We start from the raw sequence: 15043 nt of genomic DNA on the forward strand, positions 1-15043 counted from the left end.
TCATTATAGTATTGCATCATCCTCTGGTTTTGTGCAGAAAGTCACGCATGCCTTTATTACTTTTGATACTGACTAGACACTCCCACACAACTGTTTGTATAAAAAGAGAAATCAGTGTTGATTAGTTTTATTAAGAGAGCAGTTCATCAAAGAAGCTTCTTGGTCTCATAAATGGGTGAGAGAAACACAATTATTTCAAAGACTATGATAGATTGGTGATAAAATCATTTAATGTTAATTCTTAAAATATCTTCTTCCAATGACATTTGAATTGTGTTACCAGTATGTTAAAGGCATTGTAAGCCCTCTTGTCTGTCTCTCTGTCTCTTTCTCTTTCTTGTGTCCTCTGAAATGTCTATCTCTCTCGCGATCTCTCTCTCTCCTTCTATTCCCCTCTTTCTCCCTCTCCCTTACTCTTCTGTCTCTTTCTCCCTCTGTCAATCTCTGTCTCTTTCTCTCTCTTCAGTTCAACTACTTCTACAGTTTAACAGTTTATCTTCCAGCTTCTCCTGTATTGTATTTCAGCTCTCAGCTCCTTTAGATAATGCAGTTCAACTTCCAATTCTGACACTTTTAAAATTCAACAACCAGGTTTTTCAGCAGTGCAGTTCTTGGCTTTTTCAGGAGTCATTTGAACATTTCCACATTTTCGCAGTTGTTTTGACTACAACCATAAGTACAACTTTTACTGTGATAATAAAATCGTTTAGCTTCCAGCTTTTCCTAGGATGTAATTCAGCTCATGGGTTCTCAACCTTTTTATCAGTGATGTACCCCCTGTGAAATACTGAAGGTGTGTCGCTGCAGTGGTTGGAGTAGGACAGGAGAGACTGGGGAATGCTGTTTGTCAGGCTGTTTGTCAGGCACACCACACCTGTTCAGCCTAGCCCTAACGAACAAAAAGTATTTTGGTTGAAAAAAATAAAAGATGTAATACACAGGGTTGTGTCATCAGTGTCTGATTTAATACATATATAACATTGAGTTTAAAAAAATATATATATTTATTAAATAACTATTTTTATAGAATTTTTGAATGGATGCTAATTTTATATATATATATAATTTAAATCTCATGTATCTCCTGGAGTGCCTTCACGTACCCACCATTTTAGAAACACTGACTGCTGTAGATTATGCAGTTTTGCTTCCAACTTGTCCAGTTATACATTTCATCAACAAGGATTTTCATCAGTTCAGTTCAATGCTTTTGGGCTTCAACACTTTTCAGCAAGTAGTTCACCTTTTCTGTATTTTTAGCTTTTTCCCGCTTTTTTTCCAACAATTTCTTCAAATATTCACATTACAATTAACATTCCAATGCATTTTCAGCAAGAAATGCATTTTCAAAATATATTTGTTCTCTTCCCAACAGGATTCTTCTGCTTGCCAGTGTTAAAATGGTTAGCTATAATGTGACCGTATACACTGCCAATCTCGCCACTGCCAGCACTTTTAACAGTGTCTCCATTAAGCTGGTGGGCACAGATGGGGAGAGCAAACACACCTGGCTCATTAGCCTCAAATGGGCTTTATCTTTCCTCAGAGGAGCAGTAAGTCTGAAATGTCTTATCTAAATGTACAGTGTTATACATTACCTCAATTTAAGATTATTGAATTGAATATCAATTTAGAAAAGCTGATGTAAACCTTGATACAGCTCAGCTCTTGGTCATAAAATACATTGTATCTTCTGTATGAATGTTTTCAACCTATTTCTGTCTTTATTCCAGGTGTCCAGTTTTACCGTGTCCTGCCCTGCCTCCATTGGAAAGCTAGTCCTGATAGAGATAGATAAACCGCGTTTCCTTCGCTACTTTGAAGACTCTTGGTTCCCTGCCAAGGTGGAAGTGAATTCTCCTGAGGGTGACACCTACAACTTTCCCATCTACCGCTGGATCACTGATGGTCAGGTGCACCGCTTCAGAGAGGGAACAGGTTTGTGTAAATTGGTCTTCTTCAGACATCTTGTCTGCTATTCACTAAACACAGAAGACATAAAAGAAGAAAAAGATATTCTATAAGGAGGCTGGAGTAACTAACACGCTGTATTTATCAACAATTTAAAACCTTGTAATTATTTCTTTCTTCAAGCTCTGAGAGTCTTTGAAGACCACCATCATCTAGGCAAGTACAGTCGGGAGCAGGAGCTGGAGGAACGAGAGAAAGACTTTCGGTGAGCAATCAGAGCTTGTACACTTTGCACCCCAAAACTAACATCTATACCCTTTTGGGTAAACCACCATATGACATTGTTACACCTGCCAGGGTTTATTTAAATGTATTTTGCAATATTGAAGTTAAGCTAACTATATGAGTTAAAACTGTATATTCACTGGTATATGTGCAAAGTTCCTCATTACTCTGCTCCTATATCTTTTCCAGTTGGGATGTGTATCAAGAGGGAATACCCCACTGCTTGAAGGCAGAAGGCCCTCTTTCTCTGCCTGATGAGGTTCGCTTCTCCTTCACCAAGACCACAGAGCTTCTCTACACAGTTTCCACTGGGTGAGGTCTTCAATTCTGTCAGATAACTGTACCTGCCTATGAAAATGATTATAATTCTGAAGGCATAATAAAAAAGTTAATTTATTCTTTTATTTTCTAGGCTTGCTGAGCTGCAACTGAAGGGGCTTTCTGGTTCTGAGGAGAACTGGTCTGATATTGAGTCTATCAATGAGGTGTTCTGCTGCAAGCAGACTGACATATCAGGTACTGGTATAGTTTAGTGAAATACTTGATACTGTACGCATGATAGTACATTTAACTATGTCCATTCAGGTAGCCACATCTAAAACATGTTATAATTGTTTTATTACTTGGCTTAATGAACAGGAAAAAATAATCGTTTAGCAGCATTTAATTGTATACAATCGAGACTTTGACTTTAAAACAACTGTAAACAGTTTCCAGCCATGTCTGTGACTGCAATCTGTGTCACAATTTGTTTCCCATTTTCCAGTTTCACTTGCAGTGTTTAGTTAAGCTGATGACTGTGTAGAGCAATACTTTCAAGCAGAAAGTTTAAAACTCAATAAAGATCAACTGTTTTCCCCCCAGAATATGTCCATGATCATTGGAAGGAGGACGCTTTCTTTGGCTACCAGTTTCTGAACGGTGTCAACCCCATGTTGATCCAACGTTGCTCAACCCTGCCCAACACCTTTCCTGTCAGTGATGACATGGTTTCCCTCAGTGGTCAGTGTAGCTTGACAGATGAAATGAAGGTGAATGTCTTCACTTTGATTGATCTCGAGAGTCATATTATGCTCCATGACATGTTCAATTTGGAGATGCCTGTTGAATTTAGATGTTCACTTAATATAGTTAATATTCATGCATGACATTAAATACAATTATTTATCATCCTCACTAAAATAAATACAGAGAGGCAACATATTCCTGTGTGACTACAAGTGTTTGGATGGGCTGACACCAAACATCGTCAATGGGAAGGATCAGTACTTGATGGCTCCCCTGGTCCTGCTTCACAAAACACCTGATGATAAACTGATGCCAATTGCTATTCAGGTGAGATTAACACTCATATAGTGTATTGTAGTGATGACTCTTCCAGGACGGACAGACATGCAATACTATAGATGTCGTATGTACAGACAAGATATAAATACCTGCAGTTAAATTATACAAATAGAGTGCAAACATATGACTAATGTGTCTCAGAGAAAAAATATTTCCATTGCAATTGCCAGATGCCTCCCTTTTATAGGCATTGGAGCATAGAAGTTGACCCTGTGCTCTGATCTGGGATTCAAAGAAATTATGAATTTGCACTTAGAGATCTACAGAGCAGCTAACTGAAAAGCAGATGAAACCTATAGTAAACACACAACAATTTCGGAAATCCCTAGAAATCCCAAAACGGTATTGATCACTACTGATGATGGATTGAAGGGATTCAATAAACCACAGCCCTTCTATCCTGCAGCTGAAGCAGACTCCAGCAGATGATAATCCCATCTTCTTTCCTACTGACTCTGAGTACGACTGGTTGATGGCCAAGATTTTTGTGAGAGGTGCAGATTTCACCGAGCATCAACTCAATGTTCACCTGATGCGCACTCATTTGCTGGCTGAAGTCTTTGCAGTGTCCCTGCTGCGCAACGTGCCCATGGTGCATCCGCTGTACAAGGTAACTGAAAGGGAGAAATACTGAACTTTTACTGTAGTTTGATTTTCTCAAGTTGCTTATTTTTGTGTCTTAAACTTTATTTGTTGGTCATAGTACATACACACACCAAAAACATGAAACAGGTCTTCTGCATTTAGCCCATCCTTAGCAGGAGCAGTGGGCTGATCAAAGGCGCCTGGGGAACAACTAGGCTTCAGTGTCTTGCTCAAGGACACTTTGACAATACAAACTATGGGGAGAGCAGGGATCAAACCGTGCGTCTTGCGGTTTCAGGATGATGACTGCCCAAAATTATAATATTTTAGTTTTTGTAGTTTTTTCTTCAATTATTTCACACTGCTAAACGGTATAGAAGCGTCAACATGTGTGCTTTGAAGTTAACAGAGTTTTCCTCTTTTCCTCAGCTCCTTGTACCTCACACTCGCTACACTCTACAGATCAACTACTTAGGTCGAGCTCTTCTAATATCTGAGACTGGAATTATCACACAGGTACAAAAAGAAAAACACCTAAATTCAATGTCATGTACATTATTTATCTCAAACTATAATCCTTACATATTTGATTGTCTCCTAGTATGCAGCTTGTGGTGGAGAGGGTACGAAGACACTCCTGAAGAGATCACTGGCCTCACTGACCTACAGCTCCCTCTGCATACCTGACGACATTGCTGCACGTGGGCTGGAGGACGTTCCGAACTTCTACTACAGGGATGATGGACTCAAGCTTTGGGATATCATCCACAGGTAGTACAGGTGTCCTGATATTGGAAAACAATAGCTCTAAATCTTGCCCTTTCTAATAGCTTTATTCTCTTAAGTAACTTTGTTGGTTTCTCATAAAGAAAGCTTCAACTTGTGTGTAGGGTTTCCCCTTTCTTTTGGCCTTTACATACAGTTTCTTTGCATCATTTCTTTTAGTTAGTGCATCTTGAAGCAATTTCCTCTTCACAGTTTATCTTGAAACATATGCTCTTTAGCAATCACCAGAGGCACTGGTGAAAGTTAGATTAACAATGCCTTAAAATATGATAATACAGTAAATTAGTGATCTGCCTCTTGATTGAGTAGATTGGCAGTTGACTAGATTATGAAATTTTCTAAATCAACCAGCCTGAACTACTTTGATTGAGAACCTCTTTGAGATTAGGGAGGGAGCATTCCTACCCTTCAACAGCGTCAGTTTCAATAAAAAAACAATCATTAGTGTGATTGACACAAAGACAGGTGATGTCTGAATGTAATAATTTGTGTTACGACAAATGGCACTGGAATGGAATTACAGAATATATGAAATATCCATTTCCAGGAAGTCACTGCACCTGGCAAATGTTTTACAAGAATAAAATGCTGCATGTAACACATTGTATTTGTGTATGGTTTAAAATAAATAGATACAATGTGTTAATTTTTTTTTAGAGGTGCTGGCAGGTATATTTGAACTATATGAAGCTAGCCAGACTAAGTGTTTCCAGTCTTTTTGCTGAGCTAATTGCCACCAGGTTGTAGATCTATACTTAACTCACAAATATGAGAGTGATATTGATCTTCTCATCTCACCCTTAACAAGAAAAATAACTTATCAACATCTCTCAAAGGTGTGTGCAGGGAGTGCTGAGCTTCTACTACAAGAATGACGCTGAGCTCCAGAAAGACTCTGAACTGCAGAAGTGGATTTCGGACATTTTTGAATATGGATTCCTTTCCCAAGCCGGCAAAGGTATTATTTGATCCATTATATGCTTTTAATGCAGTGGTAGGCCGTCTGGGCCTGCTAAGCCTTCTCTGCTGGCCTAAACAGAATCACAAAGTTATAGCTATTTTATAATTTAATTGTTTTTCACAAATACACAACATGTATTATAATTATTTTCCCCTATTAGCTTATTTTCTCATTGCACAGCTCCTGTCTTCTTCTGTTGCTTTGCCTTCAGCCAACAGCACTAGTTTCAGTGCAGCTGATTTTAAGAGAGTTTACACATATTAAATGCACTTTATACCCACTATTTCTCAGGAATTCCCCAGAGCTTTACCACTGTGGCTGAGTTGGTCAAGTTTGTCACCATGGTGATCTTCACTTGCTCAGCACAGCACGCAGCTGTGAACGCTGGACAGGTAAGGCCTTTTTAAGTCAGTTATAATACTGCTATTTTTGTGGAATAGGTTCATCAGGTTGTCTGTTAGCCTGAAGTATTTAACATAAACAAGAGTTTACAGCCATGCTAGCAGGAGTTAGAGGCTGCACTTTGGCACGGTGATGCTTTAAGCTAAAATCAACAAAATGCTAACATACTTGCAACGCTAACATGGTGAATTTTAGCAGGTATATTGTTTATAAGATCACCATCTCCGTTTACCTTGTTAACTTGTGTGCACCAGCAAGCGTTTTCTAATTTGCACAACACACAAAGTATAGCTGAGGCTGGTAGTATTGTCATTACTTTTGCAGGTATTTGGTCATAAGACAGAGTATTGGACAAATAAAAACGTTGATATGATCGTCCTGCAGGAAACATGAATGTCTGACCCAAATTTATTGACGATCCAGCTGAAAGTTGTCAAGACTTTGATTGCTCTAAAAAAAAAAAATCATTTTTTATCCTCATGGTGGTGCTAAAGGAAAAATCAGTGGATCACCAAAGTCATCAGTATTCATCCTCTTGGGAACATGAATGTATTTGTTCCAATCCAATTTTTCAGTTTGGACCAAAGTAGTAGACAGACTGACATATGGCTTCAATATGGCATATAGCTTCAAACTGTATTTGCCTGTGTCAATTCGTCACAGTATGATTATTGTGGCTGGATGCCCAACTCTCCCGTCTCCCTACAACATCCTCCACCAACCACAAAGGGGACAACAAGTGAGGCCACAATGCTGCAGACATTCCCTAATGTCAACGCAACGGTTCAGGGAATGAGTACATTTTGGGTACTCAGCAAGCATTCCACTGACTTTGTAAGTGCCCAAGTCTTTAATCACATTAATCAAATTAGAGTCCTGTTCACTAAAACTATGCTTTACTGTATGTTGGCAAAAGTCGGTTTAAAAACATTCTAAACATTTATTTTTTAAATGTCAGGTCTCTCTCGGCCACTACCCAGAGGAGCATTTTAGTGAGAAGATTCCCTGCAAGCTCATTAAGGATTTCCATGGAGAGCTTCAAGAGTTAAGTGCAGCCATCAAAGCCAGAAACGAGAATCTAGAGGTCCCATACACATACCTGGATCCAACAGAGGTAGAAAATAGTGTGGCTCTTTGAAAATCGGAAGGTGTGACCTCCACAGCTGTTTGCCAAATTCAGCTCCATATTAAGAAAAGTGAGAAAGGAAAGAGCTGCTTGTTCTGTTTTTTTTTGTGTGTGAAAAGAAACACTAAATGTGATCGTTGTGATTGATTTAACTAAAGTAAAAATTAACTGTTTTAAATCATAAGCCCTATGTTCAATTTCCTTAAATCTTCAATGAATATATAGGGCAGCTATCAAAATAAAGTTGCAAATGCTTTTGCTTTGCTTTCTCAACACAAGAATGATTTTTATACATCTGTTTTTTCTGGAACAACGCTACAGCATATGTGTTGTGATGTTGTCATTCACTGCTAATTCCTTTACCGTTTGTTCTCTTTGTGAGCCTGCTTGGTCTGTGCCAATTGATCTAGAGAACAATAAATATATTTTCTTTTTGCGAAACAACTAGTATTGGCTCTGTTTCATCATCAGAAAAAACTTTCAATCAAGCTTCTTTTAGTGAGCTTTATGTGCTAAATAAATCAAATGAAACGTGGTGCATATAAACCTATGCGTGTACGAGTCAGAATTCTTTGTGTTCTGCCCCACCTCTTTTGGAGAGCTGGTGCAGATTGAGATGACAAAAAGTCTCTCCCAATGCTCCCAGAAGACAGCGGGTTTCCTTGCAATGTTTTTTTTTTTTTTTTTTTTTTGCAGAATTCAAACAATAAAACAAAAATTCATAACAGAAAATGGATATCACAGTGCAGGAAGAGACAAAAAGCCAACTGGGCTTATTTGAAGCCTCCACCTATATAATATTTAAAATTTTACAAAATTACAAACATAAATTGAAATATACATAAGAAAGACAACAAAAGGAAGAAAGAAGAGAAAGAAAAATAATGTAATCATGTCAAGTCTGTGTGTGCGTGTGTGTATGCATGTGTGCATGTGTGAGCGTGAAAGTCAGCATGGCTTGTGTTTGTTTAGGAATTTTGGATTAAACCTCTGTGGCAATTTCTAAGCAATGGTAGCTAAAAATGTAGATATAACAGCTAAAACAAGAAAGAGAAACAGCAATTAGAGTTTCTTTTAGGCAATTTTTGAATTTTTTTATAGATGGACATTTCTTTGGTGGGAAAAGTTATTCCATAACTTGGTTCCCCTAAATCTAAGAGAGTATTGACCTTTGCTAGTCAGTAATTTCGGAGGATGAAGATGTGAAGATTGACGAGTTGAGTGAGAATGAATCTGAGAATTGACTTTGAAGAAAGTTTTGAAATGATCAGGAATATTTCCTTCACCTAAAAGGGTCTTAAACATGAAAATGCAAGTTAAAGAAATATTAATGTTATAAATAGTAAGAATCTGCAGTTTGTAAAATAAAGGAGCAGCTGAGATGTGAGACTGTGATCGTGTTGCAATCCTAACAAAAAGATTCTGGAGAAACAACATTTTTTTCAGAGAAGTAGGAAAAGTGCTTGCCCAAACTATATTGCAATATGAGAGATAAGGATAAATTAAACTGTAATAAAGAATAAGGAGAATGTAAAAGTAAAGTCCCTGGAGGGAGTCATACAACTTTTCCATCTACCGCTGTATCGCTTACAGCGAGGTGCAGCTGTTCAGGTTTTAACTGTAACAGGTTTTGTGGAACCTTTTCTCATTTCTGTCAAACATTTCTACAAGGTTCTCTGTTAAATCAATGCAAACGTGTGTTATATTGCAAAGAGTTATTGTGACAGTTAAAGGTCAAACCCTGTCAGTAGTTTTTTTTACATTTTAAGTACACTGAAAAAATTCATATTCATGGTCTTTGCATTGGTGATTAATAGTTGCCATTTGTATATTACAATGAATGAAAGTGTGACCTCCTTCCTGACTCTGATTATGGATAGTTGACTGATTAAGTATCTCTTTTTTTGTTTTGCCTCCAAGGGCTTTACAATCTGTACACATCCCTGTCCTCACATCGGATCAGGAAAAACTCCCCCAAAAATAGAAAAAAAATTTCACAGGGAAAAAAGGAGGAAACCTTCGGGGGAGCAACAGAGGATGACAGCAGCAATAGATGTCGTGTGTACAGAATGAACAACGTAACAGAGTCACAGCACAATCATTCAATGATATATTGTCCCTACTGTGATTGTCTGAAGCTCATTTTAAACTTTATGATGGCAACTTTGGGCCAACATTTAAAACATTTGTATGCAAAACACAAATCTGCTCCACACAACCCATAAGCATGAAGTAAAGCTTTGTTTTATGCAAACACTGCTGTGTTAGCAGTCAGCAGATTTTACAATCCAAGCATTTTATTAACAGTTTTGTGAGCTCAGTCTTGTTATTAGTGGGGGGGTTTTTGTCTCCGACAGATCAGCATTGTGTTGTGTTATCATGCAATGATAATTTGCCTTTGTCAATAATAAAACCAGATTCAAAGGGAATATATCTCTCTTTGAACTTTGAGACTTTAATGTTGTCATGAAAAGAACACAGTGTCTTCCTGAAAGGTAGAATACACACATTTAAAACTCAGTTGTATGCTTTAGAAAATGGTCAGCAGAAATTTGGTATATTGACTAAAAGCTGTTAACACACTTTCTACTAACGGGTTATTTGTATTTAGCTATAGTATATAAAATAAAGTAAATCCCACAAAATAGCTGTCATCTTCATTCTACAGTAAATTTGCTCATTGGATGCTGAATAATTCAATCAGAAATAGTTTGAAATTGACTGTTGGAGGAGCTGCCCTCTTGCTGCTCATTTCCTGCATGGATTTTGCACTGTGTGGCACTCCCTCTGCAACATGAATACAAACGTGTGCTTCAAGGAGGTAACGAAATACCATTAGTATTATAAGTAGTACAGTTAGACATGTTGTAACAGTTGATTACAGACATTTGAAGAGGTTGGATAATTTAAGAAGAATCTTCAAATCCTGCTTGTTTGCCTTATTTTCAGAACATTCCATCTTCCTTTTATCTTATCAAGTTGGGGTTGTGATGGAAACAGAGGGAGCAGAATAGCCAATGTGATTCCTCAACAAAGTCATCTTGTGGACATCCTGACCGCCAGTGTATTTATTTTACCTGGAGGCTTCCCTCCATTTGGTTATCAGCTTCAAGAAGTTTAGGAACACATTTAAAGGAGAGTAAGGAGGAGGGATTTTTACTAGATTACAGGCAACCTGATTGTCAATACAAGAGCCTGGATTGCTAAAGTTTTACGCCAATCAAAGCTATTTTTTAGGGTGGTATCCACAGCTAATAATGGCAGCTCATGACATCAAAGACTGGTGCTGGATTTCACCTGGTAATTTCATACCACAATGTCAAAAAATGAAAGCATACACTTAGCTCCTCCTCCCTTGGTACCTCCTTTATTGTTTTATCATTAGTCTTGTTCCTTTTTTGTTTCTTTGCAAACTTCACTTATTTCTTTACCGCTTCATTTGATCCCTTTCTTTCCTTCTTATTCGTGTGTGTGTTTGAAACTTTTTTCCCAATTAATGACTGTTGAGTCATTGCCAGCCTAATATGGAAGGCCTCTTCCTCAGCATGACAGATAACTGATACGCTCCTTGATTACTTGACAATGACTCACAAATATCTACATTCATTCAGCCAAAGGTTTCATACTTTATTCTTCACAAACTGATTTTTTTTTTATATTTCCTTTGCTAATTGTGTGCTCTGATACTTTATGTGTGTATGGGGGAATGCTTATGAGAAAAGATAGAGAAATGCCTGACTTTGCCACCCTTCAAGAGATCATTTGGAAACCACACAAAGGAAAACACACACACCATCACAAACACAGGCACAGGCACATACACACAATTGTGTTAGTTATTGGCTCTGCTCTCTGGATTTACTTTTGCTATGGTGGTTTATCTCAATAAGGAGTCTGTTTGTTTGCCCTTTTGGTCCCAAATATTTTGCCCAGATGGAAAACTATATTTTAAGGTATTTCATCACAGGTCATTGACAGGTGACTTTGGAGAATCATCTGTTTTGAGACAGATCTAATATCGAAAGTGCAGACCTTATGTTAACAAAAATTTGATTCATTTCATGTGTTTGCTGTGTGTGTGTGTGTGTGGGGGGGGAATTCAATAAATATTTTGACTTTATTTGGCATGAACGACGGAGAAGAAGAGAGAGGCCTTTGATGTGGGAGCTGCTGGTCTTGCTGCCTCTCAGCATCGGATTTAGTATATTTTGTTCCCATGTTTTCATGACAATACACCCCTTGAATGTGAGTGTTTTAAAGGTATCTTTGGTTAATGATTATGTATATTATTATGTCATTTTTCAAGAGATTTTTGATAACAATTTATGGCGTACTTTACTATGACATTTTTTATGATATACTATATTGTGGCATTGTTAAAGCATTTTTCTGACATATAACATACGAACTATGACTTTTATAACAATTAATGACATTTTAACAGCATACTATACTATGCATTTGATCGTAGTTCACTTTTTAAAATATTTTACTTTTCATTTTAATGGTATATTATTTGACTGTTTATGACATTTTAATGGCACACTAAACCAGATTTTGTTTTATGTCCTACTATACTTTGACTTTTATATTCTATTTTGATTAAATATTTTAGGAAGACATTTTTTATGACATGATCATCATGGCTTTACGGCATTTGACAGATACCCACTGTTCACAATCAAAAGAGAGCACTAAAATGTTTTAATCACCTAAAACCCTGATCCCTAGACGTTCCACTTTAAAACCGTAAAACCCAAGCCCCTCACATAAAAGAGTCCCCTATGTCAGTTGGTGCCACCTCTCAGACACACTCTACTGAGTCCTTCACAGCGCATACACTGTGCCGTGGCTTTCTACTATAGAAAACATCTAACACAGGGTGGATGCAATTATATATAAGTAAGCAATTAGACCCGGGCAGGTTAGAGGCAAAAGTGTCGTCATGCAGTGGGAAGGTATGTGTATTATGGTTTGCACACTCATTTATAACGGTGGTCAAATTAATGACTGTTACTATGTTTGCAGCTTTCTTTTATTACATTTTATTGGATACCCTGCAGCCTTCAAACACATGTGTGCTCCATGGCCATCATATAAAGAAAGACAATACATCTTTGAATGTCTGTGAGGAATATGAAATATCAAATCAAACCATCTGTCCTATTTTGTACCTGTCTGCATGCTAGACGTGGTTTGTGCTCCTTGATTTGGATGTGCCTCTCAAATGCAAAGAACGTTGTCTTTCTTTCTTTTATTTAAATATATGTTGTGCTGTGAAAACTGCCGTGCTCGCCGCCATAGCATTTTTCATATTCAATTTCCCACAAAATAATCTTTACATTTTTTATAAGAATTAACAAGGCCCTCTGTTTTTTAAGGATTTGTCAGTCTCTAATGCTGAAATAATAAAATATTATTTTTCATAAAAGAAATCTTAGATTATTATTCTAGTTTCAAATAGTGCCAAATAAAGCAAAGTAGCCTGTAAAGAAACTGATTAGAGACGATTTTGTGAAGTCACAGCGATAATTAGATTGTGTGGCAGTCATTCCACTTACGTGAGTTAGGGAAATATTCTGATTTGATACTTTGATCATTTTACCCTGCCCCAGCATAAAAAAGGTAGTTTGAAGTTCTGGGACATAATTATAATAAAGGCATCCTTTTGAGTTTTCACTACACACACAAAGTTTTGTTTGATCATCACCAAAATACACAGAGTGCAACCTTGGGTTTTAGAGAAGATGATGAATGCATTTGCTGTGGTTGTTTTTAACATTATGAAACCAGAAGATCAAATGACTCTCCTCTCACTCAGCTCTTTAGTTAGAAGGATGCCATCTTTTATAGCAACAACTGCTGTTGATGTCCCTGTGCTCTCCCTGTGTGCTCATACAAACAGAACAATACAAGCAATATCGGGACCTGCTCATCAATACATAGCTCGACAGTGCCGCTAGTGGCCAAAAGCTCAAAAGGACACCTTTAAAAATGATATATTTTTGTGTTGCTGTGGGATAATAAAATAAATCATGCTTTGATTCATACAATATCAGTCAAATTCATTTTATTTACATACTGGTCTGGATAAATCTGAATTTGGTGAATGCACCCATGCATACAGAAAACCTTACAATTCCAGCCGATGCCCTTCATTATCACAGCATACAATATGCAACTATGTGTTTTGCAAGTTACAGAGAGCATTTTACCATAACACATTGACATTGACATACACAGCCTTGAACTACACAAGGTTTTCATCTGTATACATGTACTTTAAGTAAAAGTTGCAATACCAACCATTTGGAAATCCAATTAATATCAATGGATGAATTTACATAACGTATAAACCACACAACAAATGGGATTGTAGAATTTCAGAGTATGTACACACAGCTACATTTACAATAATACATGTTTTGAAAGCCTAGAAATGTGTTGGTGTCGTCATTATAACAAACTGCACTTAATATAACAAAGCACATACTGTTTAATAAAAACTAAGTGTTGATTTAAAGTGTCAAAAATCATACACTGATTCTGTTTGACACATTTTGAGTATCTGAAAAAAACAATGACAATAGTGTTCAAACAACTTTAGGAGGCTTAAAAAAAGATCAGAGTATTCAATTGTAAACCCTCTTCTACCAAACTGATCTTTTAAATACTGTGACAAAAAAAAGTGTCTTTCTGTCCAAACTGTGTTGTCAAACAATTGCAAGACCAACAATGGCTGGGCTAAATTGACTCTTGTATGATGTTTTACTTTTGGTATAGAAAGAAATTATGACATTTACAATTAGCCTTTTACATCATTTTTGTTTTGTTTTAATCTCAAAGAAATGTATACCAGCAAATAATAAGCAATGGCTTGTGGCTAAAAGATCAAAGCAAGGCAAAAGCAGACTGCTAAGTGAGGGACCGATCCTCTCACCAGGAAGAATTGAAGTGAACGTGGGCCTCTCAGCGGTGTGGCTGGAAGGCTGCCAGGGCTGTGTTAGGTGGAGGACATTTCCATGGTAAGTTGGGTCATGCAGGCTTCATGGTAACAAGGTTATGAAGTGAGAGGGTGTCTGAGAAGACGGGGTGTGCCGCTGGGATCCGCACATGACATTTCAATTCAGTCTTTTTATTCATGGGCAGTCAAAAAGGAGGAACTCGCTGTTCAATTTTTTGGATATCGCTCACAGAATGGCTGGGAGGGCGGCGGGGGGGAACAGCGAGAGGCCAGGCAGAGTGAGGGGATGTCACAACAGAGTCAGTTCTCCTTGAGATGATTTTCCCTCTTGTTTTCTTGCGGCCTTTCTCTGTTCTGTCAGTCAGAGTCTCCTCAGATTGTGCTCCTCTGTGCAGGAGCCTTTCCTCAGGGTTATGTCGTCCACAGCCATCTCGCCACTCCTGCCTCGCCCGCGCTCCCCCTTCAGGATCACCTGATGAAAAGCAGCAACGTGCACATTGAAGCACTACCACTGAGGAATGACCACCAAATACTGCTGGCATGCATTTCTACCCAATCTAACATTTTGCAGATGCACTCTTGAAATGCAGACTGCTGCTCTTATTTATTTTTACATGAACAGAAATACAAACATTTGACATGCATCCAAAATGTCTGAAGAAATAATCATTTCAAA

At 37.7% G+C, this 15043-nt stretch overlaps 2 protein-coding genes across 2 annotated transcripts in view; one reads left to right on the forward strand and one right to left on the reverse strand.

Annotated features, from left to right (window-relative positions):
- Positions 1-1400: 1400 nt before the first annotated feature.
- On the forward strand, positions 1401-7847 carry LOC306737625 (polyunsaturated fatty acid lipoxygenase ALOX15B-like; the record flags this gene model as incomplete). The annotated part of the gene is made up of 14 exons (XM_079219374.1): positions 1401-1553; positions 1734-1938; positions 2095-2176; positions 2386-2508; positions 2609-2712; positions 3061-3227; positions 3388-3531; positions 3950-4153; positions 4558-4644; positions 4730-4899; positions 5751-5872; positions 6167-6267; positions 6941-7111; positions 7236-7847. 14 exons carry the CDS (start codon positions 1401-1403, stop codon positions 7413-7415), a joined length of 2013 nt encoding a protein of 670 aa, XP_079075500.1. The 3' UTR covers positions 7416-7847.
- Positions 7848-13467: 5620 nt separating this feature from the next.
- The window catches only part of npnta (nephronectin a), a gene marked incomplete at its 5' end in the record, with an annotated part of 43023 nt that continues 41447 nt past the window's right edge, over positions 13468-15043 (reverse strand). The window contains one exon of the mRNA XM_079219057.1: positions 13468-14839. Coding sequence (XP_079075183.1) covers positions 14729-14839 — 111 coding nt within the window. The 3' untranslated portion in view covers positions 13468-14728. The remainder of the gene's footprint in view (positions 14840-15043) is intronic.

The sequence above is a fragment of the Taurulus bubalis genome, assembly GCF_910589615.1.
Source record: "Taurulus bubalis genome assembly, chromosome: 6".
NCBI classification, from domain to species: domain Eukaryota; kingdom Metazoa; phylum Chordata; class Actinopteri; order Perciformes; family Cottidae; genus Taurulus; species Taurulus bubalis.